We start from the raw sequence: 22,287 nt of genomic DNA, 5'->3' as shown, positions 1-22,287 counted from the left end.
CAGTAACATTTCACCTCTGCTGATGCATCAATGAATGCAGTTACTGCAGCTAGCTAACAATATACAGACAGGAACAGAACCGAACCAAAAGTAATGAATAATATTTATTCCTCAATTGCGAGTTTTGTCAGATCATCACAGCCTTAGTTCAGTTTCAGTTCATCTTCGGGACCAACTTAACAACAGGAATTACACATTTACACCACAGTTTCCTCGACACAACAATGGACTAATCTGTAATATGAATGAGTGTGGTATATGACTAATTTTCGGGACCCAACTGACCTCAGCCAATCACACATGAAGAATGATGGCCTAACTGATACCTGAGTTATAATCACTTTTTAGCTACAATCTCGTTATGTTCATATTCACAATTGGCCCCCTCAAGCAGATACTCCCTGCAAAAGGAAAGAATACTCAACTAATTAAATGGTATGTGATTACAGACTTAAAGAGCTGTCATCAGTAATCAAGAAAGGAAAGATATTTTCTTTTCCTTTTTAGCAAAAAGGTTGAGAAAAGGCGTACCTCCATCTTTCACAGAGGCGAGCTAATGCATCTGATCCAGTTCGGGATGCCACATCCTCAATTTGAGAGGCATTGGACAAAGTAACTGAATCTGCCAGCATAAACTCGCACAGCTCCTTCAGAGAGCAAGCATCAGTCAAGACAGCAGAGTGGCCCCCTCCAGCCGCCAACTTCCGGACCTCCCCAACATACCTAGAAGTATAATAAAATGCATAATCATCGTAGCGTTAAGATATGCATATACAGCAAGACAATCAAATTGATGAGGAGGGAGACACGGTAACTATACCAGTCGACTGGAGACGGGTACCAGGCATAAGTAGACTTCTCATTGGCTGCTTGCCCATAGCTGTTATAGCCCCACCCATGAATCCTACCATCCTTAGTGCAGATAAGGGTGTGGGAGTGCCCACAAGCCACGAGTTTCACACCCTTTGGAATGACCAGAACAGGAATATTCCTGAGCAAAGGGTCAGACTCATTGGGAGCGCATGAGAAGAACCCACCTTGGGGCCCGAGGCCCAACTGCCCGGCCTGCCCACCGCCCCAGGCATAGAGAGCACCAAGCTCGGTGACAGCACAGGTGTGGACCCCACCACAGGAAACGTCATTTATGACAACCCCATCGAGGGCGGCCACACGTCTCGGCAACAGCTCCTTGTCCCCGTATTGGAGAGAACAATGTCCAAGCTGCCCCATGCTTCCCAGGCCCCATGTGTAACTGTAAAGAAACAACCAAAATATTTAGGATGATCAATTTTTCAATGATCGAAAATAAAAAAGAAAACAGAACGCATTTTCCACCTTGTGTTCTGAAAAACTAAAAAACTTCATGGGTTTCTGTCATGAAAATTATCTCTTATTGAAAGCGTTAAAAAAACAACAGCAGGGTCCAATACAACATTCTTCTTTAGTTTCCTATCTTTTAGAAGCAGAAAACTGAAAACTTAGAAAGCACGTTCCCAGTCTTCCAGAACCAAAAGGGACAGTATGAATCAAAATTCAAAGAGAAGGACAGTTGAGGGCCAGATTATTCCAGTATAGTTCTTGTATAGAAAAGCTCGGGGATGAGAAACTTGCACATAAGATGCCTCCAGTTTCCAGCATTACAGCTCTCCTGACTGGACAGGACATTCCCATGAGAAGGGATCTTTTCTGAATCATCGTATTTATATTGTGCCGACGAGTTCTCAAGCTTTAACTAGTAGAAGTTGTTTATCTCCGTCGAGTTCACTTCTTGAATCACTTACACCTCTCCTTTATCTGATATAGCAGCCGTGTGGTACTCCCCACATGAGACTCGGGCAATCTTCACGAGCTCAGGGGCTTCATCAAGAAACTTTCCGTATGCATTTATTACACGGGCCCCCTGCAGTCCTTCACACGTGATACCCCTCCCGAGCTGGCCATACTCATTGTAGCCTAATTTATCAGAATATCTTAGTTCAGTAATTTACAGGTCCATTACCACATTTCACGAGTTTCATGCATCACTAAGGAAAAAAGGGAAACATATAAGCTTGACTCTGTTTCAACTCGTTAGATGCAGGTTTGGAATTAAACAAATCCATCAACACTAAAAAAAATGTAAGTTGAGATATGAATACCCCAAGCTTGAAGCAAGCCTCCTTCTGATAAAGCCACCACATGGACTGCCCCACAAGACACTTCACGAACGACCTATTACAGAGGGAGCCCATTATCACCTTTAATTGTTCTGATGAGATATAGATGGTATGAAGCAGAATTCTACCACAATAATCCTTTATGCTGATTTGTGTCCAATAGCCAATTTATGTACAATACCCTAGCAGAAGGACATACCGTGTCCGGAGTAAAGGCCCCCCAAAATAGACGAGGGAAGTCCGACCCCTGGAGATGAATAGATGGAAAGGAAAATGTTAGATATAGATATCTTTGTTAGAAACATCTCTAACACGAGGCATGATGCAAGTTCACCTGATTCTGGCCCCAAACCCACAGCCTGCTTCTTGGGACTGTTCTATCATTGTCACAAGGTTCTGCAATAGCAGCAGTGCAATGTGCTCCACAGGACACTGATTTCACAAATTCTGTCTGCAATTGATTTACTTTCTTTGGGTACTTTCTCCTCTCCTCTGTTCCATCTCCCAGTTGCCCAAAATCATTAGCCCCTGAGGTTATACATAAATGTTCATCATAGTCACACACATCGAATAGCAAATTCTTTATTTACGAAATTCATATGCAGTCAATTTTCTGAGACTCATTATAAGCTCTCCAAATCGATTTGCTTCTAAACACAAAAGACTTTCTTATTAACAAAGTACGCCACTGAATTATACCAAAACAAATTTAAAAATTCTTTGTACTATATCTCCCTGCAAAATATCAAGGAAATCATTCAGTGGAAGTACTGATCTATTCATAAATCTTGCTACCGAGGACCTTTGATATTCTACCTCCTCACATACTACTGTACTAATATCATGACTATTCCTACGCGGGTTCGACCATTGAACTTAATTACCATATATATCACCAAAATAAAACCATGATTTCTCAAATTATTAAACATAGAGCAGCCGAAATATAGTGAAGGGGAAAGGACTGGACCCCAAGTAAAGAGAGACCCATCAGACGCCACAGCAGCTGTATGCTCACGGCCGCAAGCAATATCCAGCCACCGTGAATTCTGCCCTGCAGGGCACCCGAAAAGCTCGGGTGGCAGCTGCTTGGGGATCCTCAACTGACACTCTTTCTCATTCCTGCCAGTCTGCCCACATTGATTGTATCCCCAGACGTAAATTGCACTCTTTGTAGGAAGACTTGCGGGTCTAGAGTCTCCCAAAAGATCATGAATATCCATAGGCGAGCTACCAGACCTAAAACAATTACACCCATCGAAGTTACAGACCAGAAGAAGGAAGTTAATTAAGGGATTCAGAGAGGAAAAATCGAAACTTGGAAACCGGGTATCATCAAGATTTGTAGGAATCGAAGACCTGAAGGGAAAAGCAACGAATCACATTAAGAGCACCCATTTAGGGGGTAACCGAGAAATGGAATCCGAGCTTAACGACAAGATTCGAGGAGTGTTGTGCTTCTCACAACAAGAATCAAATGCAATGGAAGTGCGTACCTGGGTCACAGAGAGAGAGGGGAGACTGATTTCCTCGAGAAAAGGATCGATTTTGAGGGAGAACTGCGAGGAGAGGGGAGTAGGACAAAGATGTTCTTTGTTTGTTCCCATGTTCCGGGAGACGGGTCGGGTCGGCGTGAGTTGACTTGGCAGAATCTTCTGGATCCAAGGACCAAGTAGATACTACTATACTCCCGGTCCACAGTAGACCCTAGACTGAAGTTAACAGACCGTACATGAATAAAAACTTTAAGGTTCATCGTGCACCGGGAGTAGGAATTTCAGATTAACCGCATTTGCCATACGTTTCTTTCGCCGTTTTTCGAGTTTCGACGACATCAACGCTAGGCGTGAAGTTGCTTGGTTTCCACTCCCTCCGCCTGGTTTGGTGTTCTCCCCCCCCTTGGCCAACAGCTCCTCGGAACCCTCCGTCCCAGGTATATTGCTTTTGATTTCTCGCCAGATTCTTCCACAAATTTCGCTCTTTTGGTGTAGAATTGCGTGGTTTTATGCTTCTATAATCGGGCTGTCTGATTCTTGGACTTGTTCTGTCTGAAAAATCGGTCTCCTCGTGGAATTTCGATGCCTCTACGCTTTCTGTTGAATGATAAAAGATTGTACCCCACCCAAGCATCTGATCTTTTGTGGATGAGTATTTGGAGGAAGTAGAAGAGCGAGAAGCTGTCATCTTGCCAACTTGTTTGCTTGATCAACGGTCTGACGTCGGGTGTGAATGAGATTCTTGTCGCCATTTCTATGACTCCGCTGTTCTTCTAATTTTTCAACAGAGGATATCTGGTAAATTTCACATCTTTCTCATTAAAAATTATTTTTGGTCACGTAAGATCAACCAGATGAAATTGGTTTGCTTGACCTCGACTCTCTCGGTCTTGCCTCCCTAATTTAGGAAGCCAACATTCTGAAAATCTCCCAACAGTTTGATCCAATAAAGAGGATAAATCAGTTCTTTTGACCGCTTGCTGCTTTTCTGGTCGTAAATAACTTGGAATTTAGAAAAACAGGATTCTTGGCATCTGTAGTACTTAAACTGACCTGTACTTTTCGGATGGTCATGCCTATATTGTGGTGGATTTCGGGATTTCGATTTGTTTTTGCTTGGGGAAGTTGATGAAGGACCATCATTCTGAACAGATGGTCATTCTGATAACGTTTTCTGAACGTCAGGTGGCGAAGTCGAAGTGAAGAAATCTGAATTCATTCTAACTAGCTCGGAGTGTGACTTTAGAGTTATGGCCGAGTCAGTGAGTCAGAATGTTGGGAAGAAGCTTATTCAGATTGATATAAGTTCCGACACCGTGTGCCCCTGGTGCTTTGTTGGCAAGAAGAACCTTGACAAAGCAATGGCTATTGCGAAGAATCAATATGATTTTGAGGTTCTCTACCTCTATCAGTCACAGCCTCTCTATTTTGTCACTCAAATTCCTAGCTTTCTAACCACTGTAATTTTTGTATTTGCAGACCAAATGGCGCCCCTTTTTTCTCAACCCATCTGTCCCGAAAGAAGGCATTAATAAGAGAGAGTTCTACAGGAGCAAGTTTGGACCCCAGTCTGAAAAAATGGAAGCTCGAATGTCCGAGGTTTATCTTTCGATCTTCTTCTCCATATTGTTCCTCAATCTGCAGAATAGTAATGTCTTCTCATCAATTTTGCATGTTTCAGGTCTTCAGGGGTCTTGGACTGGAATACAGCCTCAATGGTCTCATGTACTGTACCCAGCTAGTCATTTTCAGAAATTTGAATCCACAACTTTTCGCTGAATTTGGAATTATTTCATCGGATGACTGATGATAATGTGTTATAAATTACAATTGTTTCTTGTACAGTGGAAATACTCTAGATAGTCACAGGCTTATATTCTATGCGGGCCAAAAGGCTCCCGAAATGCAACATAATCTGGTGGAGGAGCTTTGCCTCGGGTACTTCACTCAGGGGAAATCCATCGGTGACAGGTAACTCTAGCTTCTGATAATTCACATAGCCCTCTTGTTTTGTGAAGGATGTTTTGACCCGGAGTTCTTTTCCGTGTTATATGTAAATTAATACTCGAGCATTTGTTGGTACAAGTTCAGTTGTAAGATTTTTTATTAACTTTTGTCCACGCTCTTTCATGCATTAAGACGTTTTTGTTGCTATTGTTCTCGGAATGCAGAGAGTTCCTTCTGGAAGCTGGAAGGAGCAGCAGAGTTTCTGGAAGATCCAAATAATGGGCTTCAAGAGGTTGTCTCTTCCATTTCAACTTCAGCTTCGTTATGCTTTTGAAAGATTTTTAATAAAGAATCGAACCATCACGGATATCATTAAACCAGAGTTGGAAGCAGCAAGTTCCTTTTGGAGGATGCTCTCCTGCACGTGATATCAGTTGAATTGGAAAGTTTTATTTAAATCATTTCATGCTAAAATCTACTCGTTTCTTTCTAATGCGATTAGGTTCAAGAGGAGCTCGCCAAATATTCATCTAGAATCTCTGGGGTCCCGCATTACCTGGTACGTAAATAGAGATCCACGGTGGTGCTGATACTAACTTACAGTCCAAAAACCTATATAATTCGTTCTGAGAAATGAGATGGTTCTCCTTTGGCAGATTGATGGGAAGTATGAGTTAAGTGGTGCTCAATCCCCCGAGGTGTTCCTCGGGGCCTTCGAAGCAGCCGCAAAGGGAAAGTAAAAACCTCATAGGAGAAAGCATTTTCACTTGCTATATCCAATAAACGAATGCATCCGTAGTTCTATGGCGTTTCAAATAGAACTCTCAATGTATAACTGCTGTAAACACATATATATCGGGCTTCCAGTTTCACTGTTTCCAGATAGCATCTTGTAATTCATCAGAATGTGCAGTTTCTATGGCAATGAGAAGCTCTTCGCTTGATGAAGTTAATCGGGATTTGTTTCTGGTATATGTACAATGACTCTAACAAGGTCACTTTCAAAACAATGTGGAAATGCAATTAATTGAATGATATCTGTTTAGAAGTTCTTGCACACTCTCGTGTACAACTCATCTGACTTCACACTGGACAGGAGACAAGATTTCCTGAAGGTGATATACTATTTGCCACAAGAAATTCATAGAGAATGAAAATTGGCGAGACTGATGGATCTAAGGACAAGTTGTTCAAAGGAAACCGATAAATCATCCATTCACATTTATCTGTGCTCTTGCATATCCAATATCACCAACTCTGAGCTGAAAAGTTCAGAAAAGGCCAATGATGTTTGAGATAAAACATTAGAAAGGGACCTTTCTGAGGAGAATATACAAAGCAAAAAGGTGTATGCACAATAATTTTCTTGCTTATGTATTTATATATATATATATATATCCTAAAGATGGTATTAGAATCTTAATCGAAAATATTCACAGGGACAATTTTCTGGTATTAATTATGCTCTCATCTCCTCCAGTGAGAGGCAGCTGGCAGCTCCATCCACGACATAGAACCTTTAGCAAAAAGGTCAAGTGGTTTCATCGAACAGCATCACCTGCAAAAGCCAATATTTGAAGGCATGATCAATATAAATTCAACGCCAGACTATGGACAGAAAAGTCCTCATAAGATATTCCAAACCCGAACACATGAAAGGCATTCCTCGAGGAGTTGTCTGATGAGATTGCACTTTATGTAAAAACAAATGCGGTGCTAAAATGATGCACATTAAAAAGGGAACGCTGAACAAGGCACAAAGTTATAATTTTCACCTTGCCGCAAACTGGACAGCTTTCACTTCTCTCCATCCATTCATATATGCAACCAAGGTGGAAATGATGGGAGCACTTTGTCATTATCCTGGGGTTCTCGGGAGTATATTCTGCAGTGAAGGAAATTTACAAGAGATATCTATGAGTATACTGAGCATTGATGAAAACACGGCAGCAAAGCCGATGCAAAACCAATAAACTACTCTACCTTCAAGACATGTTGGACAGACATCCTCGTCTTCTGTAGTAGAGTAAACGTACTCAAGCTCCGAATTTATCTTGGCTACAGACAGCTTGGCAGAGGACTTGAGGTTCTCTTCTTTCGGTCCTCCTCCATGTGGATATTCCTTCCGCTTGACTGCGGCTCCACACATAGAGTCCGATTCTGGTCCATTTTCTCTGAGAGGTTCTGATTCCTCAGGGGAATGGCTAGAGCCTTTCTCTCGTCCAGAAACAAATCCATCGCGAAAGCTTCTGGGATCAGCATCATAAGGTAGTGGCCTTGGGGGAGACCGGTACATGTCGGAGAAAGAATCATCAAGTGATGCCGTTGTAGTAATAGAAGCTGCTCCTTGGATGGACGAAGGGATCGCTCGCATGTCTCCTCTTCGAAATAATGATGAGTACTATAAACAAGAAGGAATGTTATTGGTGGACTGACAAAACTCAGTGAGAAGATGTTTTTTGTGCGTACACAGCTCAGGGGAAGATAAAAGTATCATACCACATTGAGGAAATTCTGGAGAAAGCAGGTTAAGCAGACACAGTTCCTATAATCCGAACTGTTCCGGTTAAGGTAGTCTTCAATTTCCTCAACTTGCATACAGCAACACACAGCCCCCATTCTGTTGAGTTCAGAAAAGGGAGAGGACACTAAGCTCACCAAAGTTGATCCGCTCCGCGAACAAAGTACCCTCTCTCTTTACTGATGAGGCAGATTAAATACCTTTGCAGAACCGGGAAGAACAAAATGCAGTATATTGGCCTGAAACATGGACGCCGCAAATCAGTATTTCCAGGCAGGAGCTTCAAAGTTTCCTCCAAATATAGCAATGGATCTAAAACTAGGAGATAAAGATAGCTATCGAAATATACCTCAGAAACACCAAACAGAAGATAAACACAATAAGAGAAGGCAAAACACAATAGAGTGATCACTAACACAGGTCAAATTACCACGAATAGAGTAAACTTGGCATCGAGTGAAAGAGCATCCTTAAACGGACGAAGACGGTTCTTTTATTAAATTGTAAGGACAATAATATATACCTCAGCAAACAGGCAAAACCCTTGACAAACTCAGGTTGCATTGACAATATGAAAAGAGAAACATCCAGGGGAGAAAAGAAAGGGATAATCAGGATTAGACCACGTCCAAAAGCACAAACAAATACCAACAGGGCACCAGATTGATTCAGTCAAGCAAAATTATCTCATGATTCAGCAATCAACAACAGGGAGCGGCAATAGAAACTGACCCAACAACGTCAGAGCTGAATTACTGAAAGAAAAGCAACAAAGCACGCTCCTTTGAGGAAAATCGGAGAACAATACAAGCTCAGAAGAGCTGCAGAGAGCCGATCAACTTAAGGGGCCAAGGAGAAAACCGATTGGTGTATCGAGAAGGAGGCAGCCGGATAAAAAGATGACCTTTTTCCTTTGGATAGGCGATCGGTGATAGAAAATTTTTTTTTTCCTTTTTAAATGGGGATGGATAAGAAGACAGGGGAATTTCGGGGAAATCAATGAAGATGGCCGCCGATACAATAATAACAGAGAGTCCTAAATATGGGGTGTTTGTCCTTTCTTGTGTTTGGTTCCTTTCCGGCGAGAAGAAGAAGAAGAAGAAGACGAAGACGGTGGAGACAGGAGGAGGAGGAGGAGGAGGAGCGAGCCAATTACAATTAGCCCGGAATTAAAGCAAAGTTAGAACCTTTATGCTGACTCTCGAGCTTTTTATTCGGTTTTGTTTATGTATAGAATTATAGATTAAATATTATGTATAACTAATAATTAATTATAAAAAAAACCATGGATATATAATTATTTCAATAAATAGATAAATAAATAAGATATAAGATGAATATTTTTTTTTCTCTCTCTAGATTCTGGTCTGATAATTGAGGAAACTAAATCTTGAGTATGTATATATAATATGGGTCAATTGCACCGGTGGTCCAAAAGGTTTCATGAATGTTTCATGTTGGTCCAAAATATTTTTTTTTTGTAACTTGATGGTACGTTAAGTTCCAAAACTGTTTCAATGTGGTACATTCCGTCATCTCATACTTCACGCCGTTATACTCCAAACTTTTTAAAATTACAAAAACAACCCAAAGTTTTAAATTTTTTCAAAATATACCCCACATTCTCTCTCTCTTTCTCTCTTCCTTCTCGACTTTCTCTCTCTTCTGCAAGTGTTCTCTCTCTCTCTCTCTCTCTTCATCTCACCTGATCTTCCTCTTTCTCCTCCTCGGTCTCACCGGTTTTTAGATCTTCGGAGATCGGTTTGTGAATGTTTGATTGGATTGACGTCTACCCAGATCGATCTTAAAGGATTGAACTGGGGACACCGGCCTCTTCTGCTCTGCGTCTGCCACCGGCCTCCTCCTACTCGGCTCTTCGCGCCACTGTCTCCAGATCCTTGGAGGGTTTGTCGATCCCCCTTATCCTTATCCTCCTGTCAATGTCCTCGAAGATTGACGCGCTCCGTTTTGTGGGCTCCGAGAAGAAGTCTATGGAGTCATAGAAGCTCTTCCACTGGCCTAGCCCTACCCCTTTATGCTGCACTTTTTCGCGGGCTGCTTAACCCTTGCATTCCTCAATTTCGCATCTCCTAATTTCACTCTCTCTCTGACCACATTGCTCAGAGCGATAGACTGTTGCGATCGAGGAGGAGGAAGAGGAAGATCAAGGGGGGGGGTCAGGACTAAGCCTGGGGGTATTGTGGGAGGTGAGGAAGCGGGAGATGGAGTGATCGTCGAGGTAGATAAGGCCCGATTAGGATCGGGACTGGAGGGCGAGGAGCACCGTAGTGAGATCGGAGTCGGCGGCGGTGCGACCGAGGAGGAGGAAGAGAAGGACGAGGTGAGATGAAGAGAGAGAGAACTTGCAGAAGAGAGGGAAAGTTGAGAAGGAAGAGAGAGAATGTGGGGTACATTTTGAAAATTTTTAAAACTTTGGGTCGTTTTGCAATTTTAATAAGTTTGGAGTATAACGGCGTGAAGCATGAGATGACGGAATGTACCACATTGAAACGGTTTTAAAACTTAATATACCATCAAGTTACCAAAAAAATATTTTGGACCAACATGAAACATTTATAAAACTTTTTGGACCACTGGTGCAATTAACCCTATATAATATATATACCAGGAATTGAATGGAATATACGGAGGGTACAAGAGTTACCAAAGGATTCTACTCTAACTCCTAATTTGTAACCTGTCAATCTTTAAGAGAGTAAAATCACCATCGATCAATCTATTATTTATTAGGTTTTTCTGGCCGGTAATTAATAATCAATTATTAGTTATATATATATATATATATATATATTAAGGAGTGCGGTGGGTGGTGGAAAGTCCCCATTATTTTATTTTCTGGTTGGTGGGCGTTGGCAATGGCATTCACACTGTGTTCTGTAGTCATTAATGGCTACATACATCTTTTTATTTTAATTTAGTTAATTATTTTTACTATTAATTAAGTCATCTAGAGATATTTCAATTTGACATTGTCTTTTTTCCATTAAATCCTAGTAAAGAAAAATGAAATATGTAGTTAATAGATCAATCGCTATAATAATTTTTCAAGAAACTTCTTACAATATAATCACAGCTGAAATCTAACGACTTCAAATATATGTTTTACACAAATATATATTTTACATGTTATTAAAATTGGTGGTAAGTCAGATTATATATTATTATTATATTTGAGAGATTGCTATGCTTCTTCTTTTTTCTCCTTTTCAAATTTTTCCAGTAATTTTTATTATGAATGGAAAATCTGGAAAAAAAAGGTGGGGCATCAGATATTTCCATTATGGGAAGAAAGAAAAGTTCCCGATTTTTCATGGGCTGCTATCTTGACTGTGTATTTAATTGGTCAATTTTTTTGGGATTTTCCTTTCTATTCTGATCAGTCAAATTTCTTGGGTATTTGCTTGGTGTATAAGTCAACTTTTTTCTTATTTTCTTTTCGAGCGATATTATGTTGTATTTGATTACAATTTAGTCAAATAAGTATTTAAAAATTAATCACAGATTTAAAACATTTGCGACACGTTATCGACATGTAAGCAAGCTTTAATTTATATACACGTCAATGACACGCCATTGACACGTGAGCGCAATCCAATTTTATTGTAATTTACATATGACCTAATAAATTTGTTACGCCATTGAAAGATCTATAAATCAAAACGTTGTCTTTAATATTAAAAAGAACTATAAAAAATTAACGTGCCACTATTGAACATAATTTGATGTTTCATTGTAGAATTTGTCCTTAATTATTAATCGTACTTATCAACATAAAAAAATAAAAAAAAAATTATTATACTTATCAACGTAATAATATAATGAAAGCAAATAATGATTAAAGGTAACTAGGACATGCTAATGTATGTTTCTCTAAATTGTCAAGGAGCAAGTAGTCTACTCCCAATAAAATTGTATAAAATTAGAAAGTAATTTTGATGAAAAATTATTAAAACGTTGTCAAAGAGTTTAAGAAAATAATAGCTTGTTTAGTTTACAAATGTGATTTTAAAATTACAACTTTAACATAATTTTACTCACAACAAAATAAAATAACTCATACAAAATTAAAGAGTGAGCTTCATTTATACCATTTTTTTCCCACAATAAAATAAAATAACTCATACAAAATTAAAGAGTGGACCTCATTTATACCACCATTTTTCAAAATTAAAATTTGATTTTAAAATCATACTTTGAAACTAAACGCAAAATAATATATTTTGTACGACACTTGATAAAAACATAATCGACCGTGGAGTACCCCACTAATAGTATGTATGTCTCTCAAGGCAACGCCCATTTGACTTGTCATGAAAACCATTTTTGGTAGAATCACAAACTTGGGATGCGTTTAAACCGAGCTAGAGAACAAATAAAGATGAACAGATCCAATCACGCAAGGGCTCAATTATAAAATGGATCAAAGTTTGAGGGGTGCATTGAGATTAAGTTTTGTCCCCCCTTCCATTTGCGCGATCCCAAATTTTAAAAAAATCCTTCCTTTTATTTTCATTTTTAAAGCTTATTTAGTTTCATAGTAAGTTTAAAAATTTTATTTTAACTTAATTCTACCCATAACAAAACAAAATAAATTATACAAAATCAAAAAATAAACCCATTTATACCACTCTTTTCCACAACAAAATAAAATAATTTATATAAAATAAAAAAATAAATTCCATTTATATCACCTTTTTTAAATCAAAATCTAATTTTAAATTTTTTTAGTATTAACCCCTTCGGTTCCGTGCCTGCGATCCGGTCACAGTTTACAGCGTATCGTCTCCTTCCTTCGGCCGGCGGTTTTCCCTCTCTCCCTCCTCTCAGACTTCAATCAGATCTTCACTTCCTCTTCTTCTTCTCTCTCTAGCCGAACTCAAATTCTTCCGACATTCCCCTGATTTGGCGCTTGTTAAGGTTCTCAGCTAAGCTTCTGGCCGGACTACATTCGGCAAATTCTGTCTCTCCTCGGATGCAGGGAGAGGCTTTGGATTTTCGCCGCTGATAGGTTTTCCTCGTGGTGGCTACAGTCGATTGGGTTTCTGGATGTGAATTTGATGGTTGTTCGTTAGGGAGAGTTGAACAACCGAGCTCCGACATTGTAGATTCCGACCAATGGCTCAGCCTGAAGCCATACTGGAGTGGCTGCAGAAGGAGATGGGCTACAGGCCACTAGGCTCCCACGCAGCTTCGAGCAAATCGCAGGGCCCTTCAGTCGATTCGATCCGCAAAATGTGCCGCGGGAACATGATACCCGTCTGGAGCTTTCTCATTAAGCGGGTGAAGTCGGACAAGACGGTGGAGAATATAAGGAGGAACATTATGGTTCATGGTGGCGGACCGGAGAGTGGCAGTGGCAGCTCCGTGAATTTGGGTAAAGATGAGGGCAGGAGTAAATCGGGGAGGCGGGGGAAGGAGACTTCGAGTACGGCAGCAGCAGCAGAGAATCGGGAGGCGGCATTGCAGGAACGGGAAGCAGCGGCGAAGGAGGTGGAGAGGCTGAGGAACATTGTGAGGAGGCAGAGGAATGATTTGAAGGCGAGGATGTTGGAGGTATCTCGGGAGGAGGCTGAGAGGAAGAGGATGCTCGACGAGCGAGCCAATTACAGGTTTTGATCATGTCTTGGATATAATTCGAAGCTGTTTACTTGGCATTCTTGTTGCAACTTAGTTGGTGAGAAAACCACAACGAGCAAGGGATTGCTCATTTCATGCTGAAAAACTGTGTTCTACGCTATTTGTATTAGTGGTTTTGTGGCAGCTTTTCGGTTTGGTGATTAGGTTGCGACCTTTTCCCCGTTTTTTATTGTAGGCACAAGCAGGTGATGTTAGAATCTTATGATCAGCAGTGTGACGAGGCTGCAAAAATTTTTGCTGAATACCATAAACGACTGTGTTACTATGTCAATCAAGCAAGAGATGCCCAAAAATCTAGTAATGACTCTTCTTCTGAGCTCTCCACTAGTTTTAGTGGGGACATCGATAAAGAATCTGTTTATTCAACCTTCAAGGGGACAAAGTCCGCAGACGATGTCATCCTTATAGAGACGACCCGGGAGAGGAATGTTCGGAAGGCATGCGAGTCTCTTGCTACGTACATGATTGAGAAAATACGCAACTCTTTCCCTGCTTATGAGGGATGTGGTGTGCTTGTAAATCCTCAGCTTGAAGCGGCTAAATTAGGATTTGACTTTGATGGGGAAATACCCGATGATGTAACAACAGTCATCTTGAATTGCCTGAAGAGTCCTCCTCTGCTGCTTCAGGCAATAACTGCTTACACATCTCGATTGAAAACTTTGATTTGTAGAGAGATAGAGCGAATCGATGTGAAGGCTGATGCAGAAACATTAAGGTATGCAACAGCCTGCCTTGTTTCCTTTTGAATGGATTGACCTTTATGGTTTCTTCTTATAAGAACTTCTTTCCAGAGTTCTTGACGGTATATACGTATTTGCGTTACTTTGAAGTTTGAAACTTTCAATACTTTTTTCCTGTAGTTTCTCTCACTCTTTTTAAGCCAGCTTCTTCTTTGGCCCAGCGGTACTTCTTTTTATCCTGGCTCTCTTTTTCCCTTTCCTTGTTGTTTAGGACCAGTAACAAGAGCTTCACCTTAGGCTGAGGTCTATTTTAGTATTTGCTGATGGTTCTGTGATAGTAATATTTCAGTTTTCGTGCTGTTTTACTTGTATCTGTTCTTGTGCTGCTGATACCTCCCTTTATGATTATTGCTCGTCTTTCATATATGAGACATCTGTGCAGAAAGACATTCAACGGCTGATATGAACACCATATTTGATGGAACTTAATATTTCTTGATCTCAATGTTCAGGTACAAGTATGAAAACAACAGGGTTATGGACGTTTCTTCTTCTGATGTTAGCTCACCCTTAAACTATCAACTTTATGGTAATGGAAAAATTGGAGGTGATGTACCTTCCAGGGGAACTCAAAACCAACTCCTGGAGAGACAGGTTATTCTCTTACTCCATGTTAAGCATTCATATGACGGTGTTGTGCTGCCGCTTATTCCTTTTCCCCTATAAGTTGATTTATTACTGTTTATGCATCATGCATAGAGGATTAGCTCCTCGATTTGGCTTTCTTAGCTCCCAGTTTGCCAGATTATGCAGTTCCATTTATGGTATTTCTCTTCGCGGTCTCTGTTTTAACCATGATACTGTTCGTTCTACCCAGAAAGCACATGTTCAGCAATTTTTGGCTACGGAAGATGCACTAAACAAAGCTGCAGAGGCTCGAAGTTCATGTCAAAAGCTTTTGAAAGTTCTGCATGGGACTGGTGATGCAATTTCATCTCACAGTGTAGGGGGGAAATCGCAGAATGTTGGCAATCTTAGGCAACTTGAGGTGCCTTAGTTTATTCATGCATTTGAGTCCTCCTAATTAGCTTTTCTAGAGGATAGTCTAAGCCAACGTATTTCTTCTTTGTAGTTGGAGGTTTGGGCCAATGAAAGGGAAGCTGCTGGACTAAGAGCAAGCTTGAATGCATTGATGTCCGAAATCCAGCGCCTAGATAAATTGTGCGCTGAAAGAAAAGAAGCAGAGGATTCGTTGCGGAAAAAGTGGAAAAAGATTGAAGAATTTGATGCCCGAAGATGTGAACTAGAAATGATATATACTGCTTTGCTTAAGGCTAATATGGTATTGTTATGTTATATTGAACATCTTTGGACGTTTTGTACTAGTGTGCACAACTTTGATTACATTTAATCTTTTTCTTATGATGTTGAAATATATTGCAGGATGCTATTGCCTGTTGGAATCAGCAGCCATTAGTTGCAAGTGAGTATGCCTCGAGCACTATAATTCCAGTGTGCAATGTCGTTGCAGACTTTTCAAACAGTGCAAAAGACCTGATTGACAGAGAGGTTTCTGCATTCTGCCGAAGTCCTGACAACAGTCTCTATATGCTTCCGTCAACTCCTCAGGTTTGTAGAAGAGTACATGTTTCAGCCAGCATTTGTTCATTGCCAGATAACAATATGTTTAGTGAACAATAATGCCTTTTCACCTACTTTTATTCTTTATATTAGTCAAAGTATCTCCAGGTTTCATGGTTCTGACCAGTTGTGTTAGGAAGAAATTTCTAATGGCATGAGTAATCTCCCTATGCAGGCACTCTTGGAATCTGTGGGTGCTAATGGAACTACTGGACCTGAAGCCATTGCTGCCGCTGAAAAGAATGCTGCCTTATTGACAGCAAGAGCTGGAGCGAGGGATCCATCAGCTGTTCCATCTATCTGCCGTATCTCTGCTGCTCTCCAGTATCCTGCAGGTTAGATTAAATCAGATTTGGTCAATCATTTTCTACTTGTCACTTAATGGATACCAAGAATGTGGTTGTGATTCGATAAGAACATGGACATTGATGATGCATCCAGATAAATTTCCATTTCAACTTTTTTAGAGCTCAATTCCTGCGCTCCACCCACCTTGATTTCTCTGCTTCCTATTTGTATAGGTAACTGACCTGACGATGTGTGAATTACTGCTCTTACAGTTAAAAGAGTAAAGCAAAGCAGAAATGGAGATGCAATTAGTTATGTAACAAGTAATATGTAGCACAAGTTCCCCTATGTATGCTCGATATCTTAAAAATAATAACTGACTATTAAAGTGTCATTGGTTATCAGCTACTTTCTTTTATAGATAACCCTCTTTGGTACATTTTTTACTTAATGACAGCAATTATTGTTCCCTGATAGGTTTGGAAGGATCAGATGCTGCTCTAGCATCAGTTCTTGAGTCCCTGGAATTCTGTTTAAGACTGCGAGGTTCTGAGGCCAGTTTGTTAGAGGACTTGGCAAAGGCTATTAATTTGGTTCATGTGCGGCAGGACCTTGTTGAAAGTGGCCACACTCTCTTAAATCATGCTTACCGTGCTCAGCAAGAATATGAAAGGTAATACTATCTTTTGTATCGTATTCTTTTGCTTGGATAGGTTGCATTACTTCAGAGAAACTAAGATGAGTGCCTGAGAGGAAGGCACTTTTGTGTATACTTTTGCATGTGGGACCATGTAAAACATTCATATAAACTTTGCAGGACTACTAACTACTGTTTGAGTTTGGCTGGTGAGCAAGAGAAAACAATCATGGAGAAGTGGTTGCCTGAACTTAGGACCGGAATCTTAAATGCTCAGAACAGCTTGGAGGATTGCAGATATGTGGCAGGCTTGGTGAGTAATAATGCGATTGCCATCCGTTTTATTTAGCATGTCCCTTGCTACTTTTCCTAGGCATGTCCATTTATTAACAATGGTGGCCTGCTCTCATCTGAAGAAGCATAGGAGGGAAAGTAAAAGGAAGTTCAATAACAGACAGTTAACGTTGATTTTCTTGTTCTGTAGCTTGATGAATGGTGGGAGCAGCCAGCAGCAACTGTAGTTGACTGGGTTACAGTGGACGGGCAAGACGTGGCAGCTTGGCATAATCATGTGAAGCAGTTGCTCACTTTCTACGATAAAGAGCTTTTGTGAATGTGACATCTTCGGTCACCCACAAAAGTCTGTATGTTTGCTCGGAGGTTGCTCTTTCGTCTTCTTTCCTTCACGTCGCCCCTCACAGAAAATCACTTCCTCCAAGAAGTAGATTCTGAACCAAATGTGATTGCATATAGAAGTTGCCTCGTCTCTTATGTCACTCGATGGCTGTGTGTTTTGTGGGATGAAAAGGGTTGCATCTCTTTTACATTCTCGGTTGGAGGTTGGGATTACATTTTGGGTGAATGCCTCCTCCTCCCCCTTTCTTTTGTATAGCATAATTGTTCATTCAAAGTCTTTTGTGTATTAAACAGAACTGCCCTGGTTAGTCTTTGTGTTAGGGTGAGTTATGATTGCCACACCCCTGCACTGATGTGCCCTTATGCAGCTTAATGTTTACACTGTCTTTTGTTTCTGTTATGAAGAGGTATGACATAATATGTTCATCAGAATGACATTTCCAGACTCTGTCAGTGCACGTTGAGTTTAACTTTTGGCGAATGCATGGCCAGATTTATGTAGACTCTTCCTCTGTGTTGTTGAAAGGTGTGATATTACGGTAACTACTAAGACAATGCTGGGAAATTTAAACAATGAATTGGTCCCTCAAGACTGAACGTTCAATATTCGGATCCTCTTATCAAGAATGAGTGAATTCCGTGAAATGGAGAGGACAATAATTTGATCTAAGGAATTTAAATGCCGTGTATCCCGTGAAGATGTATGTGACAGTTTTACATTGTTTGTTTGCAACCCGTGAACGAAAATGATGTTTTTCACTACTAGACAGGATCTATAAAAGTATGCCTGTCCCCAATTTTCCGTCACTGTCAGTTCACTTCCAGAAACAGTATCGACAAGTTCTGCTCGTTCCAACTTGTCAGTGTTCCTTGATTATCTAATTCTGTTTACAAAGGTTTCGCCCTTCGTATAGGATGTGGGCAGAGATACAATTCCACGGCTATATACATATAGATAGAAAACTCCTGTGCTGCAATACTATAGACACGAAAAGGGGCAGGAGTCTCATGTATATGCAGGAATCGTTCATATTTACCGTCTCACTTAGGGCAATGATGCTCCACTAATGCCGTCGCCATTCGAATGTATTTGCAATGCCAAGGAAGAAGGTACAATAATTCCCATGTCATCCCGTATGTCCTCGGGCAAATTTTGTTGTCATTATTCTGCGAGTAGTCCCGTGAGCCTGCAGGGACCCGTTTATCTTTCCAATTTGGCATCTTCTCTTTGGCTTGGCATGATTTTTCTCTCTCGCATATTATTGCCTTGTGAGTTCGATAAACTAAACTAATTACAGTTAAAGAAAGCGCCGACCGCACTTGCGAGATGGTCGTTTTTCTAACAGTATTGGATTATAACGATCAGCATGAACAGCTTAGAATTAAACATAATTTTCCCCTCGGATGCGGACAAAAGAAGAAACAATGAAGACATCAATTCGAAGTAGATTCGATCTGATTATTACCCAGGAAACCCTATAAAAAGGACAACTGATGAGCTCCTCGTGGCAGTCACTGACTAGAGGAGACCGAGAAAGAAACTGACCCAAAGAGAGAGAAGAGAATGCATTGGTTTCTGCTAGTAGTATACCTCACCCTCATCGGTTTCGGGTTCCGTGACTATGGAGCCACTGCCACCGAGGGGGAAACCCTGCCTGCTGCGGAGGTTGTTGGCTCTGTCTTCTGTGATACTTGTCTCCAGCATCAGTTCTCCAAGACCAGTCGCTTCATTTCGGGTTGAGTCTGTTACTCTTCATCTTCCTTTTCTTCATGCAGTTTGTTTTAACATCTTGGAATCCTGAAACTGAATCCTTGAATCGAACGTCAATGCAGGCGCTGCGGTTTCGGTCAAATGCCGAGACGGGATATTGAGCGAGACGAAGACAGATGGGAGCGGACGGTTCCGAGCTCGACTTCCCTTCCTGGTGGGCGAGAACGCGGAGGAGATGAGGAACTGCACGGTCCAATTGATGAGTAGCAGCAAGCGAGACTGCTCCGTGCCGTCAATCGGAAGCTCTTCTTCTCTACACTTGAAGTCGAGGAGGGAAGGAGTTTATGTGTTCGCAGCGGGGTTCCTCACTTTCAGGCCTGTTAAATTGCCGAGGTTTTGCCGGAAGTTCGAGTCCAAGAGGATCAAAATCCCGGTTTCCGGAAGTACCGGTGGTCAAACATCGACAAACCCGAAGCACAAGAGACTAGCTGAATCCTCCTCAGCACCGTCTTCGCATTCCAGTTTGGACCGGAAGGGAACATCCAGCAACTACCCGGATTTCTTCTTCCCGCCACTTCCATTTCAACCACCTCCATTGTTCCCACCAATTCCGGGACTCACCCCTCCGCCGCTGATTCCTTTGCCGCCGATTCCAGGATTAACCCCTCCGCCACCATTAATTCCCTTGCCACCAATTCCCGGACTCACTCCGCCATCACCACCCCCGCTCATCCCGCTGCCACCCATTCCATTCCCGGGATTGACTCCACCTGCACCACCTCCACTCATTCCTCTGCCACCAATTCCGGGTTTCACTCCGCCATCTCCACCACCGACACCATTCATTCCTATTCCTCTGCCACCGATTCCATTCCCAGGGTTGACTCCGCCCCCGCCACCACGTCCACCGCCACCAACTTTCCCAGTCCCTCTCCCTCCTCTCCCACCATTGCTGCCCCCATTCCCTGGGACACCCCCGGCTTCTCCTCCTCCTCCTTCTCTGGAGAAGAGCAGGATTACTCCCTGAACATATTATATCTTACTCAGTAGTGTGACAGTCCTGTCACATATACATTACCTCTCGGTTTTGTAGCATGTCCTTTCGTGAAATTGCAGGATATTGTACCAATGAATGAATCCTCGTGCCTTAAATTAAAAGTGCAATTATCATGACACGCTAAATTTGTACAGTCCTATCATCATATTTCGAGCATGAAACCAACCACGAGTTGGTCGAGTGGTTCGAAGAACAGGACAATTTTATTCCAACTACCTCAATCTTCGGCCAGTCGTGTCTGTAGAAAGATCAAGAAAATACCATTCCATTTCCCAATAATGATCCGATTCCGCATTTTTCAGGCACTGGCCCAACTCTAATTTTTCTGGTAATTATCAAATAATTATAATTGTTATTTCAACTAAGTTGCATCACTGCCCTGCCTCCATGCAATTCTTAAGGTCGTAGAACAATGGGAATTTCCCTAGACACGGAGATGGGTTCTAATATATGATTTTGAATATTTTTTAATTCAACTTAACTCAACTCTACTTATTTTCAATTTAACAACACAATTATTATTTAATCATTACTTTATCTCAACTATTTATTACTTTTTCATATTTTTTCTCATAATTCAACATCACAATCATTACAAATCAATTAAAACCAAAACTCAACTCTAAATCTAAACGCATTCTGAATTGTCTGGTGTGCGATGTTGCAAGAATGAGATATGGTGACCATATCCAACCGGTTCTTTCTCATCAATTGATCAGGTGTCCCGTGACTTACTTTTCAACAAACATCCTGATCGATTGCTGTATTTTAAGGCCCGCATAAGCATTTTCTAAACGTGTCTCCTCAGTCCACCCGTGTTATATAATTCTAAACTCTGTCATGTGATTCCCAAACTCTAATTTTTTTCACAATTTCTTGCGAAACAAGAAACTTCCCAAGAGAGTATGATCGGTTAATGATACTGAACTGAAGTAGCTCCATTCTATTAAGAAAAAGTAATTACAAGTAGATGTAGCGCAGTGCCGTATGCTCTCGTCCGTTGACATAAAGGTCGTAAATTCGATATCTAACGGAACTGCCCATGAATTTTTTTGATAAAGCGGTATTGCTTTGCACGTTTTGACTAAATATATTCATTGCAATATATTTAATTATTAAATATTATTTCTAATGAAATTAGGTTTTGTGGACGCATTATATATTCAATTTACGGAGTCGTGTACTCACCCAGTTAATTTATTATAAGAATGGCCGAATGCATTGCTAAGCGCAGAGGCAGAATCAAACCAAAACCATTTTCTTTCATCGATCACCTTCCAATAGGCAAGTATTCGGAATGTCGACCTTCTTAATCATCTCGTTCCTCCTAACCAATGCACCGTCCATCGTAAACCCTCTTAGCCCGAACACATCTCCTTTTGCCCAGGCAGAGCAACGTGGTAGGCTGGGGTGGCGTCCACGAAGGGCACGGCCATCGCTTAGTATGTGTAAAAATCACAATCACGATTCCATTTCCCAACGTACGCCATTTTCAGGCAGTGACCTAGCTCTGTTTCTTTCTTTCTCCTTTTTTTTTTGTATTGATTAATTAACTATGATAATTATTACTGCAACTTAAGCTGCACTACCATGGTGTAAGGTTGTAAGACAGTTGGAAATTTTCCTGGACTTGCCGACCATTTCTAACAAACATCCTAAACAATTTCTGTACTTTTTTTTTTTTTCTAAATCTCGTGTAAGCATTTTCTCTATGCATATCATTTGCCTGGTACATGTTATACAACTCGAAATTCTGTCATATCATTCCCGAACTTTATTAATTTTTTTTTCCGGCTTCTCATGAAACATAAATCTTCTCGAGAGTGTGTGTTCAGTTAGCTTATATGAATCTGAAG

At 40.9% G+C, this 22,287-nt stretch overlaps 5 protein-coding genes across 10 annotated transcripts; 3 read left to right on the top strand and 2 right to left on the bottom strand.

Annotated features, from left to right (window-relative positions):
- Positions 1 to 91: 91 nt before the first annotated feature.
- On the bottom strand, positions 92 to 3,811 carry LOC116208136 (ultraviolet-B receptor UVR8). Of its 5 annotated transcripts, XM_031541395.1 has the most exons (10): positions 3,653 to 3,772; positions 3,475 to 3,515; positions 3,127 to 3,395; positions 2,491 to 2,684; positions 2,356 to 2,403; positions 2,139 to 2,211; positions 1,782 to 1,953; positions 821 to 1,252; positions 532 to 723; positions 92 to 401 (listed from the first exon to the last, which is right to left on the bottom strand). In XM_031541395.1, the coding sequence occupies exons 3-10, from the start codon at positions 3,377 to 3,379 to the stop codon at positions 338 to 340; spliced, it is 1,428 nt and encodes a 475-aa protein (XP_031397255.1). In that variant the 5' UTR covers positions 3,380 to 3,395; positions 3,475 to 3,515; positions 3,653 to 3,772; the 3' UTR covers positions 92 to 337. The 5 variants fall into 5 exon arrangements, with proteins under 5 accessions (XP_031397255.1, XP_031397253.1, XP_031397252.1 ...); XM_031541393.1 differs by lacking the exon at positions 3,475 to 3,515 and having other exon boundaries at positions 3,653 to 3,811; XM_031541392.1 differs by having other exon boundaries at positions 3,127 to 3,515; positions 3,653 to 3,777.
- A 102-nt stretch (positions 3,812 to 3,913) lies between these two features.
- LOC116208140 (uncharacterized protein YwbO) lies at positions 3,914 to 6,558 on the top strand. The gene is given in 9 exon segments (XM_031541402.1): positions 3,914 to 4,089; positions 4,838 to 5,046; positions 5,132 to 5,251; positions 5,334 to 5,377; positions 5,498 to 5,623; positions 5,824 to 5,838; positions 5,840 to 5,891; positions 6,102 to 6,158; positions 6,256 to 6,558. Coding segments are annotated over 8 exon segments (642 nt in total). The 5' UTR covers positions 3,914 to 4,089; positions 4,838 to 4,902; the 3' UTR covers positions 6,340 to 6,558.
- Positions 6,559 to 6,788: 230 nt separating this feature from the next.
- Positions 6,789 to 9,310, bottom strand: LOC116208139 (E3 ubiquitin-protein ligase At3g02290-like). Of its 2 annotated transcripts, none has more exons than XM_031541401.1 (5): positions 9,025 to 9,310; positions 8,099 to 8,359; positions 7,583 to 8,000; positions 7,375 to 7,484; positions 6,789 to 7,157 (listed from the first exon to the last, which is right to left on the bottom strand). In XM_031541401.1, exons 2-5 carry the CDS (start codon positions 8,216 to 8,218, stop codon positions 7,131 to 7,133), a joined length of 675 nt encoding a protein of 224 aa, XP_031397261.1. In that variant the 5' UTR covers positions 8,219 to 8,359; positions 9,025 to 9,310; the 3' UTR covers positions 6,789 to 7,130. The 2 variants fall into 2 exon arrangements, with proteins under 2 accessions (XP_031397261.1, XP_031397260.1); XM_031541400.1 differs by having other exon boundaries at positions 8,853 to 9,309.
- Positions 9,311 to 12,884: 3,574 nt separating this feature from the next.
- Positions 12,885 to 18,106, top strand: LOC116208451 (AUGMIN subunit 5). Its single transcript, XM_031541906.1, has 10 exons — positions 12,885 to 13,750; positions 13,954 to 14,496; positions 14,974 to 15,115; positions 15,339 to 15,509; positions 15,594 to 15,803; positions 15,905 to 16,090; positions 16,278 to 16,437; positions 16,868 to 17,063; positions 17,208 to 17,340; positions 17,512 to 18,106. The coding sequence occupies exons 1-10, from the start codon at positions 13,257 to 13,259 to the stop codon at positions 17,638 to 17,640; spliced, it is 2,364 nt and encodes a 787-aa protein (XP_031397766.1). The 5' UTR covers positions 12,885 to 13,256; the 3' UTR covers positions 17,641 to 18,106.
- A 1,058-nt stretch (positions 18,107 to 19,164) lies between these two features.
- Positions 19,165 to 20,549, top strand: LOC116209516 (vegetative cell wall protein gp1-like). The gene is made up of 2 exons (XM_031543170.1): positions 19,165 to 19,399; positions 19,497 to 20,549. The coding sequence occupies exons 1-2, from the start codon at positions 19,228 to 19,230 to the stop codon at positions 20,399 to 20,401; spliced, it is 1,077 nt and encodes a 358-aa protein (XP_031399030.1). The 5' UTR covers positions 19,165 to 19,227; the 3' UTR covers positions 20,402 to 20,549.
- Positions 20,550 to 22,287: the final 1,738 nt, after the last annotated feature.

The sequence above is a fragment of the Punica granatum genome, chromosome 5 (genome assembly GCF_007655135.1).
Source record: "Punica granatum isolate Tunisia-2019 chromosome 5, ASM765513v2, whole genome shotgun sequence".
Lineage (NCBI taxonomy): Eukaryota > Viridiplantae > Streptophyta > Magnoliopsida > Myrtales > Lythraceae > Punica > Punica granatum.
Note: the sequence above shows the minus strand (reverse complement) of the source record. Positions and strands in the feature narration are given on the sequence as shown.

What these genes read in the sequence shown, in the direction of transcription:
- LOC116209516 (XM_031543170.1), top strand. Translation starts at nt 19,228, where the DNA reads ATGCATTGGTTTCTGCTAGTAGTATACCTCACCCTCATCGGTTTCGGG. An exon ending in GACCAGTCGCTTCATTTCGG is followed by an intron (nt 19,400 to 19,496) that starts GTTGAGTCTGTT and finishes ACGTCAATGCAG; the next exon opens with GCGCTGCGGTTTCGGTCAAA.
- LOC116208139 (XM_031541401.1), bottom strand. Translation starts at nt 8,218, where the DNA reads ATGGGGGCTGTGTGTTGCTGTATGCAAGTTGAGGAAATTGAAGACTAC. An exon ending in CTGTCCAACATGTCTTGAAG is followed by an intron (nt 7,485 to 7,582) that starts GTAGAGTAGTTT and finishes CCTTCACTGCAG; the next exon opens with AATATACTCCCGAGAACCCC. An exon ending in GCTGTCCAGTTTGCGGCAAG is followed by an intron (nt 7,158 to 7,374) that starts GTGAAAATTATA and finishes TGGCTTTTGCAG; the next exon opens with GTGATGCTGTTCGATGAAAC.
- LOC116208136 (XM_031541393.1), bottom strand. Translation starts at nt 3,379, where the DNA reads ATGGATATTCATGATCTTTTGGGAGACTCTAGACCCGCAAGTCTTCCT. An exon ending in GGGCCTTTACTCCGGACACG is followed by an intron (nt 2,212 to 2,355) that starts GTATGTCCTTCT and finishes CCTCTGTAATAG; the next exon opens with GTCGTTCGTGAAGTGTCTTG. An exon ending in AGGCTTGCTTCAAGCTTGGG is followed by an intron (nt 1,954 to 2,138) that starts GTATTCATATCT and finishes CTGATAAATTAG; the next exon opens with GCTACAATGAGTATGGCCAG.
- LOC116208451 (XM_031541906.1), top strand. Translation starts at nt 13,257, where the DNA reads ATGGCTCAGCCTGAAGCCATACTGGAGTGGCTGCAGAAGGAGATGGGC. An exon ending in GACGAGCGAGCCAATTACAG is followed by an intron (nt 13,751 to 13,953) that starts GTTTTGATCATG and finishes TTTTTATTGTAG; the next exon opens with GCACAAGCAGGTGATGTTAG. An exon ending in TGCTTCCGTCAACTCCTCAG is followed by an intron (nt 16,091 to 16,277) that starts GTTTGTAGAAGA and finishes CTCCCTATGCAG; the next exon opens with GCACTCTTGGAATCTGTGGG.